Source organism: Lutra lutra, chromosome 7, assembly GCF_902655055.1.
Source record: "Lutra lutra chromosome 7, mLutLut1.2, whole genome shotgun sequence".
NCBI classification, from domain to species: Eukaryota; Metazoa; Chordata; class Mammalia; order Carnivora; family Mustelidae; genus Lutra; species Lutra lutra.
In genome coordinates this window covers 46,564,044-46,576,834 of record NC_062284.1, presented here as the reverse complement: position 1 = coordinate 46,576,834, position 12,791 = coordinate 46,564,044, and the positions used below count along the sequence as shown (strand labels likewise).

Sequence of the window (12,791 nt, the reverse complement as noted above, 5' to 3'; positions counted from 1 at the left end):
AGAGAGACACTGCGCACATCCCTTACCTCACTCCCCCGAAAAGTAAAAAGACCACAGGACCTGGGGCTGCTGGGTAGCTCTGCTCAGGAGGAGCAATCATAATAATAATGAATTTATATTTCGATTTAAGTTGCACCTGCTTAGCAAGCGCTTCTGGGTTTTTTATAGATGCCAGCTAAATGTCTTCGGAAATGTAGAATGTCATTATCCAGCCAATTAGTATGAGTTAAATTGATTATAAATTCTGAAATAAAGTCAATCTACCTGCCCCAGAGGCCTCCTGTCGTTGCGCTGGCGAGGACTGCCACCCTGCACCTGCTGGCTTTCTGGAGCACAAGGAATGAAAATAATACCTAGCGTTAATACTGTATGGCACGGCACCCTCGAGATCTCTGCCCCTGAGAGCGGGGAGGTCGGGACTAATCCCAAGCACACGGGAACTGTAAGTTGGATCATCCTTCTAGGAAGTCTGTGAGTGAAACCAAGGATGAAGGTCAGGTCCTGCCCTCGGCTTAGGCCCTACGTTTCAGTAACAAAATGTGTGAAATAGGTGGCTTTGGAACTATGTCACTTACTACTCTATCAAGTATTAACTGTGACCCTAGACTGGGAGCACTCCAAGGCCCAGTTTCCTCATCTGCAAGGTCAGGGTAATTATGCCTATCCTGTAGTCTAAGGACTATCCTAATGTCTAATAAGATTATTATGAGTATCTAATAAAAATCAGATGGGAAGTGTTTTTTGCCTCTTCTAAAGGGTTGCACTAATGTAACAGGGCTGTCCTTTTGTCTCTGAGGTCTACTTAGGAGTCTCAGCCATGCTGAAAGAGACGATCAACAGCAAAGATCCCAGTGGCTAGCACAGATCTAGCCGTGCACCAAACCACCTGGAAAGCTTCTTAAACATACAGAGGTCCACACCCCCTATTGCCAAGACTCTGAAGGAGTAGATCTAGAGTCCTGGAGTCTCCATCTGTTATTAGTACTTCAGGGCATTCTTAGGCAGCATATGTCACCCAACTAATACTTAGGAACCACTTGCCTAGACTGACCTAGATTTCCTGGATTACTGTTCTGGTTTTTCAGACTTAGCCTTAGTTATACCTGAGACACAACCATTTCCTAACCAAGGAGAGCTAGTCATCTGTAGCCATCAGTGGAATGGTTATTGGCACTGGAGCGAGCTAGGGGTCGTTGTTCTGAGCAGAAGAGCAGGAAGGGTCTCCATGAACATGTTAGGATGTGTACAGCCCAAGAGAACAATCTGAGAACAGGAGGTCAGTCACCCCTTGGCTTCTGGACAGCCAAAGTTCACTACTCCCTTGGGAACATCAATTCTGGCCATTTTCTGTGTATTGATTCAAACCATCCAAATGGAGGCAAGCACCATTACTGTAGTGAATGGTACAGTGGCGAGGTGAAGCTAAAAACAGAAAGCTTTACTGTTTTATCACTGTGACCCAAGACCTCTCAGTTTCTTTCTCAAAGAGGTGTGGGGACTGTGCAGAAAGATCTCTTAAGAGACTTTCCAGCTCCGAAAATATGCATGACTCAAGCATGAGTAAGCTCAGACAGGCCCAAACAGTTCAATAAATGAGCACATAACTCTCCTATGCACTTTGTTATCCCGTGCATTGCGATTAGGTGACTGCTTTCAAACTCGAAACCATAAATGTGTAACAAAGCTAAGGAGGGCAGTGTCTCTGCCTCAGCGTCGTTGATTCCTATTTCGTGGGATCAGGTATCTGAGCCCCTAAGTGCAGGGAAGGCCAGATTTTGTTTCACCACTGACTATAATCATCCCTTAAATTAGAGAGATAAGCAGGCTGCCTAGGTACATATGCCAACAGGTGCTGGGAACCAACACACCAGAACAAAAGAATTCAAGAAGAGGAAAATGAAATGTCACAGTTTGGAACTTTACAGAAATACTTATCAAAGACATGGAATAAATCCCACTAACTGGCTGATAAACTTTTAATGAACTAGTCTGTACCAGGAACAAAATTACTTCCTAAAACTATTGGGCCAAACCAAATGAGAACCATTAGGAGTGAAGAGTCTGAGTGTTCTCTAAACTCAATGGGCAAGACTCTGGCCTGGAAGTTTTGGATTCGAGTCCTAGTTCTTACTGTGTGTGGCACTGACTGTGTCACACTTATTTCCTGTGTTTGATTTTTCTACCTCCATTAGAACGATGAGGTTTGTTGTACTAGTACCATTTCTATGGCCCCCTCCATGTCCTAATTCAGCCAGTGCTCCTTCTTGCCCTTGTTACTTTCTTCAGCCCTCCGCTCACTGTCATCCTGAAGTTGAACAACACCATGCACTACTTGCTGTGCTAACCCCATTTTACCTCAAACACCTGTCCATCTCCCCTTCCCCCTTCAACACAATGATACTGTAACAAACTGCCTTATGTTTAATTCCCTGTCAGGCATTTCAAAGCGCTACAGAAGAAATCCTCCCTGGCACTCTCCTTCACCTTTATGATCCTGAAATCCTGAATCCCACTGCTGCTGCCACAGGGAAGCCACCTGTATGCTCCTTGTTAATCCAGCCTCCACGGTCTCCTTGCAATAACTCTGGGTTCCCAGATAATGAGGAGTCCAGTGACATCCTGAAAACTATTTTTAGCCAGTGTGGTTCTCCTTCTGACTCTGAAATCTCCCTTTTCTTCTCACCATATCCTTGTCTCTCAATGAAGTGAAGAATGCTAACCTAGGGCCCAGGAAGAGAAAAGGCAGTGTGGCTTTCTAATAATAGTCATAGGCTGAGAAGAAACATGTTCAGTGCCGGGGTTTTCCCCAAGTGTGAAATACTGACTTTACCTAGATGTTTGGGTGAACCTAAAAGTTCCAATCCCACTCACTAGGTGGCCTTGGAAAATCATTTCCCCTCTCTGGATTTGCTGCTTCCTTTATAAAATGAAGGTTTTTGGGCTTATTCCAAGGCCCCTTCCGCATCTGAGGGTAAGAAGACAGTGTGTGATTTGGGAGGGTGGGAACAAGGTGAAAACAAACAGCAAGGCATTACAAAACTAAGCCTTCAGTCCTGGTGCTAATTACAGACCTTGGAGGAGTGACTCCCCAAAGCTTAAGTAGCTTTGGTGGACGCTTCCCCTTTCCCTGCAAAATGCCCCAAGGGCAGGGACTGGTTGGGGGGCGGGGCTATAAAAGGACAAGGAAGTATCTGAGAGAGGCTGGTTGCTCTTCCCCCTTACCCCACCCTCCCTGAGGGCAGGCCGGTAGATGACTCAGCTGAAGAGACAAATAGCTTTCTAAAGTGTAAATTTTCCAGCTAGCCCTGCCCTTTCCTCCCTCCAGTTCCCACAAATAGAATCCAGATTATTCCATAATCCAACACCCTCTTCTGACCACCTCAAATCACAACACAGACTTCTCCATCCTTTCTTTCCCTCTGGCCGCTGTATGGAAGGTACAGCTTCTCCTTGAAACAAATCCCCTCCCCCAACCTCAACTTCTCTTTTATTCACTTAGGTGCATCCCCTGCTGCACAGCAGACTATTTGCAGTTGTCCCCCTTATCTGTAGTTTCTCTTTCCTCGGTTTCAGTTAGCCCATAGTCACATGATCAAGGTCAATAGTGGCCCGTCACAATGCCTACCTAGGCCATTCACCTCACTTTACCATCTCACATCATCACAAGAAGGGTGAGTATACAGTACAATAAAGTATTTTGGGAGACCCCATTCATATAACCTATCACATTATAATTGTTCTATTAGTACTGTGTTTAATCTTACTGTGCTTAACTTACAAATTAAACTTTAGCACAGGTATGTACGCATAGGAAAAAACAATATATAGAGGATTCAGTACTATCTGTGGTTTCAGGAATCCTCTAGGAATCTTGAAAAGTATTCCTGTGGATTGGTGGGGATGGGGAGACTGCCATATACCCCCAAACTTGAAGGCAGCCTTTTCTGGTGGAAATGAGAAGGGCACTACTGGCTGATGGAGGATCTGCTCTTTGAGCCACAGCTTCAAGACTCTCCCACTGCCCTAATTGAATCAATCATGGGATTATCCACAAAAAGCTTAGAGCCTGGCCTTTGTCAGCAGGGCTTGGCCCCACTGATAGAAGGTATTCCTTACTGAGGGTAAGGGGAAGCTGTTACAGGTGTAATTTGCATTTAGAAATCGAGAACGGGAGGACGGGTAGTAATATGCAAGGGGAAAACACTATGATTGGATACAGGAGAAGATGGGTTGAGCCCTAACTTAACTACTTACTAACATTAGGTGCACTTTATGAGCTTCAGTATCCTCATTTCTAAAGTAGTAATCATAGCCCTTTCTGCCCAGCCCTCCTCACAGATGTAACAAGTTTCAAATGACCTAACTGGAGTCAATATACTAGAAAAAGGGCTACATTTTCCGTCACTATTCCTCAGCTTTCAGAAAACATGCAACTAAGGTAGCCGCCAATCAAAGTAAAAGGATGTGCCAGGGTGGGGAGGAGAGGAGGGTGTTAAGAGGACTTTTCACTCAGGAGAAGATAGCCCTTCTTTAAGCAGTCTAGTCCTCAGCTTCCAAACCAGCAGCTCTGGGTCATACTGCCTTACTCTTTGGCTACCAAGTTCAGAGAACCTAAAGTGGGACCCATGCTAGGCTTCCTGGACATACCCCTAGCCCCTGTACTAAGAAACAAAGTACTCACTAGAAGCAACTTCATGTGGCTCTGGGCAGACTGTGGCCTAGGACCCATAACCCAGTTTCCTCATATGAGCCTCACCAGCACCTGGGCCTGCTCACTGTCCAGCAAGAATGTTTTCTCCTACTCCTCTCTAGGGCTCTATGCTAGAAAGAGGCCACAATCTGAGATGTGACCAAGGCCGACACCTACCCTTGGGCCAGGATGAGATGGAAAATGCTGAGCCTGGTTGTGGAGCTCACTCTGCTACTGACAAGCAGTGTGACTTGGGGAGGTCACTTCCATGACAAGCCACGGTTTCCTCATAAGCAGTAAAAGGGAAGGAGAGAATTAATTATGGCTCTAGCTACACTGCAGGTATTAGGAATACCTGACTGAACTAATGGGTAAATAAATGTACTTTTGTACAAGACTGAGGAAATGTTACCTGCTGAAACAAATATCCATAACCCTATACTCAGAAAAGTAAATCCCCTCCCAACCAATCATCTGTTGTGGGAGAGAACACTGCTAGTGGTGACACACAACTCAACTTTCAGCCACATGGGATGTTCTGATGTCCCAGGACCTAGTCACCCCTTGAGTTACAATGATCCCTTTATTATTTTTTTTACATTTTCATTAATCTCACAAGCTGGAGGCAGAGCATGTGATGGTTCTAGTGGAAGACTGTCCAAGAATTTCACCATCTGCTACCACTTACAGAAATTCAGAGCTGAGAAATATAGAAATTTCACCATCTGCTACCACTTAGCAAAATTTAGACCTCTGAAGACCACTCATTACTGTCGAGCCCCTACAATTCCATGCTTATTTCTAGACCCCTTGGCTGGCAGATCGTCCGTCACAGAACAATGAGGGCCAGAGTTGGCCAGATTACAAAGAATCTAGTGCTTTTTCCAGGCAAGACCTGGCTCACTTGAAGTGAGCTACAAAAGGCAGTGATCTTCCCAAAAGGGGAAAATGGCATAGAGGTTGAAGGAGGGGCTCCCCTTCCCTTCTGTGACTCCCCATCACTTCCTTCCTCCAGTGAGCTACAGTTAGCCGCGGTTAGCCTCATATCTGGAAACTAGTCTGCATCCTTTTGTACCCAAACACAGCCTGAGATGTTGGGGAAGATGCACCTGAGAGGCAGCAAGAGAGGAAACATGAGTTCTAGTACCAGAAGAAGATACTGCTAAAATTGGTTTCCATTAGCATTCATAAGTACTGGAACAAGTGACCCCAGAGGATGCAATGGAAGGCTTACTAGACAACAGGAACTTTCCAAAGGCTAGCCTGAGACCCAGGTGCTTTTTACACCTCTATTACACTTCTGCCTCCCCCAGCTCTGATCACAAGCTTCTCACGAGCAGGGATGCTGCGGAGTTTGCTGGCTAAAGGTTGCCAAACCGCTGACATTTGTGCCAAATCACACACCTATTTCTTCTGAATCTAAGTTTCTTACTTATCAAAAAGAATTCAGAGGAAGAATGGTATCACAGAACCAACACAGGCCAAGGAGTCCCAAGGCATGCAGTCAAGCCTTGGCCCTGCCATTTATGAGCTTACAGGACGTTAGCCAAGTCACTTTTATCTCTCTGGGCCTTCATCCTATAAAATGCAAAGTATCAACTATCTTTGCAGGATTTTGTAAAAAATTAAATAGATGTGAAAGCACATTATGAATATCTTGAATCAATCCCCTTCTGGTTCTGTACCTGAATACTATGAACAAAAATGTCTCTATCCCTCCAAAAACAAAAGTTTCTTTATGAAAAGAACACTGCCTACCTAGGAAAGCGCTCTTCAACACATTTAAAGAAGGAAATCTTGGATTATCATAGGCTTTTACAGATCCAGGATCCTGAAGGCACATCAACTGCAATCTGTTTCTGGTACTGAAATTAAGTCTGTGTCCTTGTATGTCCTAAGAAATCTCTCTTGCCTTACAGATTACATGAAAGAATCCGTGTGCAGTTCTAGCACTTGTTCCTTGAATAGCAGTGAAAACCCTTACGCCACAATTAAGGACCCACCCATCCTCACCTGCAAGCTTCCAGACAGCAGCTATGTAGAAATGAAGTCGCCTATGCACAGGGGGTCTCCGTACACAGATATGCCATCCTTGTCGACATCTAATAAAAATATATATGAAGTTGGTAGGTGTCTCAAATAAGTAACTTAGTGGAATCAGGGCAATAGTGCAGCATATGAAGTAAAAATAGGCCCTCTCCACTCACCCTGTCTTGAAAACACACCCTTCTTTTGTTGCCTTTTAAGGAATCCAAGGTGAATGGTCTTTTCCAGGATCACCCTCCTCTCTCATGCAAGAAATCAAATTCCCATGTCAACTCTGCTTTAAAAAGAAATACTAGGACTACTATGAAGCAGAAATGCTGGGGATGGGGAAATCAGTGGGTACACACACTTCAGATGATTGCTGATACAAATTCCAGTTTAAAAAGAAAATCAGAACAGACATTTGCAAGCTTCTAAATCACCCTCTTCTACCTTCTCCCAGTATTACTTATGTCCCTGGGCTTATTGGTAAGACCCCTACCTCTAGGATATTCCAAACCTCTTGGTTTTGACCAGGGCTTGGGATTCTGATAGTACACTCACCTAAGTTTTCCATTTTGTGAGCAAGCCTCAATCCTAACCCTCATGTATTTACCACACATCTATAAATCCCTGGCTTCTCTCCCTATCCAGTTAAATAGAACTCTGTTCCCCTCAACAGACAACCAAAGCTAATCTGTTCTCTGAACTCATTTTTCACTATATTCCTTAGAGCCCACTATCAGTGTGGTCCAAGAAGGCCGCGGTCCTAACTCCAGCTATATCCAGAATCCATACGACCTACCTAGGAACAGCCATATTCCTGGTCACTATGACCTCCTCCCAGTAAGACAAAGCCCTGCCAATGGGCCCTCCCAGGACAAGCAGTCTTGAGAGAGGAAAGTCTCTCTCTTGCAATGTGCTCTGCTGAACATTCTGACTCTGAAAGAAGACAGTCCCTTGATACAGACTGACTCCACCTGCGTGTTAGTTATTACTTCCATCTGGAACTAAAGAAGAGCTTCCAAGTGGGACTGGGTAACTGTTCAAATGGTCTGTTCACAAAGGCAAATCCTATCACTCACCCACATCTAACCCCAAATACCCAGGATTACATGATCTTTTAAAACACTTAAGATCCAGCTACTCATCAACATCAGCTAAATATAGATATTGATATACTTTAATCCTCTGAAACGTGACGCCTATTAGGAAGCATAAAAGCATAGGTTTCACGAATCTTCCTGGAGGAAAAGGGGAACTGGGGAGGGGTAAGAATTACTTTAAAGTTCCTGAAATGTGTATGTGCTTTTGATTGCTGTTACCATCAACATCTGTTTTATTACCTAAGATAAAGAGCACACAGACATAAAGTGTGTTGGTATCAATCCTAAAGTACCTGTACATCTATGTCCAATCTGTCAGATCGCCAACAGTCAAGATTATGGTATATAGCCTAATAATGACAATTTCAATTTTTTAAAATAAGACTTTAAAAAATGCAAACTTTCCTTCTTCTGCCCTTCATGGTAGTAGGAGAAGTTTCCAAAGTACAGCAGCCTCTTTCAGTCTACAATGATTTCTAGGCCAGCTTTACCAAATCTTACTGATTCAAGGTTCAAGAACATTGCCAAGTCATTCCTAGCCTGGTCATAGCTCTTCAATCCATCCAACACCTGAGTCATTCCATGTGAAACAGAACTCTTGAGATGATGCCTTTAAGCAAGCAGTCACAGATTGATAAGGATGAAGTATCCCTAAAAACAGCTATTTGGCCTCCCGAATTTATTTGGCTGGCATTCCTTGAACTCAGAAGAGTACTTGTTTTCAAGCATTTCTTCATAAATCTTGAGCTTGATCTAGTATAGAACCTAAAAGTGTAGAAGAAATTAGATAAAAGTGGATATAGCAAGTTTAATAAGCTGCTTAAAAGTACATGATGCTTTTTGATGGAACTAAATGAACAGATGGACTGTAATCAGTTGCTGTAACCTGATGTAAAACTTTACAGTAAACAGCAAGTAAGGATATGAAGTACTTCTACCTTAAAACCACTACCTACTGAGATGGCCAAAAACGTATTACAATGAGCTAATTCTCCAGATCCCAGTATTTAGACGTGCCCATACCTTCCACTACTAAACAGGTAAACTGGGGCTCAGTTTGAGTCAAACTGGAGCCAACTCCCAAGCCCTAAGAGAACCTTCTCACAAGAATTAAAGACCAGAAGGGCAAAGCGAGGAAACTAATGGCCACCCCTATACCACTCCATCCTCTGATATCAGCCAGCCAGTAAAAAAATACTTCCAAAAAGGTAAACAGAAGTGGAACTAAATGACTGAAAAGCTGGAAGAGCAACTACAGGAAAGTGTGGGAATACTGAAGCCCTTGATACAACCCAGAAGTCTGCCATGGAACCCATTAGTTGGGGCAATGACCAGAAAGGCAAGAAAATCAATACATGAGTAAATCCCCCTCCCTCACTTCACTAACAGCTTAAGCAAATTTCACTATTAGGGGAAAACATAGAATACTTACATGAATGCTGCATGCGTGCATGGGAGCAAGTGATCAGCAACAGCAAATTTCCTTTCCACAAAAGCCTTATGAAATATAAATATTAGAAAATTCCTTTGTAGACCCAAGTAAATATTTCTCACACATATGTAGAAAGGAACAGAGATAAGAGACTTACCTCAGTATTTCGGAGCAGCAAGTGCTCAATTCTCTTTGTAAAGCAAGGAGCAAGAAGCATGGCGAAGTCAGACCAGCCAGGACAAACTTCATCTCAATCCCAGGCTTTGCCTTCGTCCCCCACCCCACATGCACAGTACTGCTGCCTGACACACTGCAAATAAGCAGCATCATGCAAGTTTCAAGTGTCACCTCTTGTTTGCTGACTACCTTATGGGCAAGATTCAACAAGAGGGAGCATGGTGGAACTGCTAACGCACAGGGTCAAGAGAGTTGAGTGTTACTTGCCCTCTCTGGGCTCCTTTCTTTCTCATGTATTAAAAGGGGGAGAAGGAAAGAGAGGTACAGAGCTCTAATAATCCTCTGGCTCTGGCATTCTATGACCATTAAAGAAATGTAATACAACTCAAATTAGGCAATACAGAGGAGAATGGAAAGGCAGAGGGTGTGATTCATCTATGGTGACAACAGCTGCCTTCACGTATCTGAGAGTTACTGGTAAAAGACATTTCAGTCTTATAGAGCAACTGTTAGGAACTTCCGTCTAGCACTATCACACATGGGTTATGGTCAACCTAAATATGTGCACTGTGCATTTTATTGGCAACTTGGAAAGATCTGTTCATTTTACAGAAACCAGTTTTCACTCAGTGATGTGCATTCAATTCAAATGAATAAAGAAAACACTATTATTGTACAATAGCATAAGTGGTACTATGAAATGGCAATACTTTTTTTAAAAACCCAGATTTGTAATATATTTGTTCACTGTGCAAAGGGACCGTACCTTGTACAAAATAAAAGGAATTTCTCAAACTAATTTAACAAGAATGCCTACTGTTGCGTTGCACACTGAAAAGATGTCTATAATCTAAAACTTATTAGGTTTAAAAGGTAGAACTAAGTTACATTTTGTGTGGTCACTTTAGGCAGCCAGAGAAGTGAAAATTACCCCAATAGATGCTTGACAATAAAGTGAACAAGTTCTATCATATTTATAACAAGAGTCTCTTGCTTTAAAGTAATGAATGGGAACAACACATTCTTGTCTAAAAATTACTGAAAAATCTCATACACATCAAATGCTCAAACAGAGAATTTCTCTGCTTTCACAAAGATTTAAACTCAAAGGCAACTATGATAGCCTGTGCTCAGCTCCAGAGGCACAAAGGTACCTCTATGGAATGGAATAAAAGCAAGTGTAAGGGCTATCTGATTTGCATACATGCAATGAATAGCTTTCCACTAGTAGAAGTTATCACCCAGTCTATTACTGTGGGTGCATGTTTTAGGACCTTTTAAAACATAACCTTGTGACCTCACAAGGTAAAGCAGCAGCAGTATTAATTTTGTAGGAAAATACGGGTGCTAAAAAAATAGCTTACTGGATGCTTTCAAATTAAGTCTAAAAATTTTCCTTCATACTTGCAAAGTTTGTACATAATCCTATTTAAGTCAACCTAAGCCTTTCAACTTGTCAGCTCACAAGGCTTACATGACACTCAGAAGTTATTCCCAATGTTTAACCAAGAATAACACATTTTTGTTAGAGACTAGTAAGACTCATTCAGAAATTATCTAAGACAATTCTCAAGAGCTGGAGCTTGATATCTCAGTGAAAGACAAAACATGATCAAGAGTTATAAGGCTAAAAGAGTTATAAGGCTAAAGGCTAAAAAAATTTACTGAGAATAGTGGTATTAGATTATGACTTGTGAGGCTCAGAATATTACCCAATACCATAAATGATAACCAAAGGCTACAGGTTGGGTACTCAACACAGAAGAATCAAGAATGATACATTCTATGAGCCATTCATCTAACCAGAGAAGGCAGAAGAGGCTCATTTAATCAGTATACGACAACACGAGAGAATCTTTCTCAGAAGGGATGGATGGATACACAGGGATTCATTATACTGCCATTTGTACTTCTGTAAAATTGTTTTATAACATTTACATACCCATAATTTTATGTAACTTTTAATTAAAATATTTTTTAGTCTGAATGGTAATCCTCAGACTATAGCTCCCCAAGCTAAACTAGAATGAATTGTAGGATTAACCCCCTCACTCTTTAGATGTTCCTTCCTTATTGTTCTGACATGGAATAGCAGGGGGAATAAATATTAGAATATAAATACGAGCAAAGCACATTCCCATGCTTACGAATCTTACAATTTAGCAATTACAAAAGGGCAGAGATAAATGGAGGGTCCTAGTTATTAGCAGGATACTGATTATACATTTTCTTCCCTGACTTGCAGAGCTAGGAAGACTCAAGAGCAATGGTACAATCCAAACCCACAGAAAGGGAAAGCTCTAGTCTCTAGTGACACACTGTCAGATTCCCTCGTCAATTCCAGCTTCCACCTCCTAAGCCATTGATTGCCTAATCCAGCAGATGGCCCTCCAGAACCCTGGAGAGGAGAATGTATAGGGACTGCCATCTTAAAGATCTTGTATTTAGGCATCCACTTAAATGTAAAATAAAACCAGTAACTGATGATCCTAGTAGAGCCTGCATTGTTGGTTTCATATCCAAGGCAGTCTGCAGAAATAGTATTGCTTCCTGGGGCTTTTTGGACTGTTCCATTTCAGGCATGACCTATAATATTCTTAGGCCTTCGTGAGGAAATGCTTTGGTATAGAGACCAGTACAATGGTCAGCAACTTCTTAAAGACAAGGATCTGTACCGCTTCCCTAGAGAGAGGTATCCTGAGACTGGAAGCAGTCAAGGGAAATGAATCTAAAAGCAATACTCTTACTCACTGGCAATAACAGGCAAGTTTAGTTCACTGACTCAAAGAAAAGGAATCCTATTGGCTACTAATTTTCACGATCATCACTGGTACTGGTAACAGAGTAGTTAACAGCAAATATATAGGACTTCTATGCTGGGACCTATCAATAATATTAACTGAATTCAAATGGTTAGACTACTAAACTAACAACCAAATAATGCCATTTATATCTTGTGTACTTTGCCATAAAAACCTATAAACTTGGACTTAGTCATAGGTTCTCTTGGACAGCTAGCTCTATGGACTCTTCTACCTTCTTACAGATTTCTATAAGAGGTAATAGTAAAAAAAAAAAAAATTAAACACAAGTATTTTAAAAGTTCTCTCACCCAAACATGAATATATTTTCAAAGTATATATTAAAAGCCAGGAGAATTTTAACAATAGAAGCCAAAACAAGCAGTTCTCAATTTACAGTTGACAAAGCAGCCCCTCAAGTGCTCCTCCCCCTCTTAGCACATGATACTTCGATACATATTTTTGAAAATGACAGTCATTTTGCAAATGTTCTGAAAGCTTTCATCTTATGGAATGGAGTTAACATGGAAATAATGATAACATTTTAATCAAATTATTTT

The 12,791-nt window shown here is 42.0% G+C and overlaps 1 protein-coding gene across 1 annotated transcript in view; it reads left to right on the top strand.

Moving 5' to 3' along the window:
- The window catches only part of MEGF11 (multiple EGF like domains 11), a 353,918-nt gene that overhangs the window by 336,234 nt on the left and 4,893 nt on the right, over positions 1-12,791 (top strand). Inside the window, exons 25-26 of the mRNA XM_047736785.1 lie at positions 6,610-6,816; positions 7,449-10,313. Of these exons, the coding sequence (XP_047592741.1) occupies positions 6,610-6,816; positions 7,449-7,609 (368 nt within the window). The 3' untranslated portion in view covers positions 7,610-10,313. The remainder of the gene's footprint in view (positions 1-6,609; positions 6,817-7,448; positions 10,314-12,791) is intronic.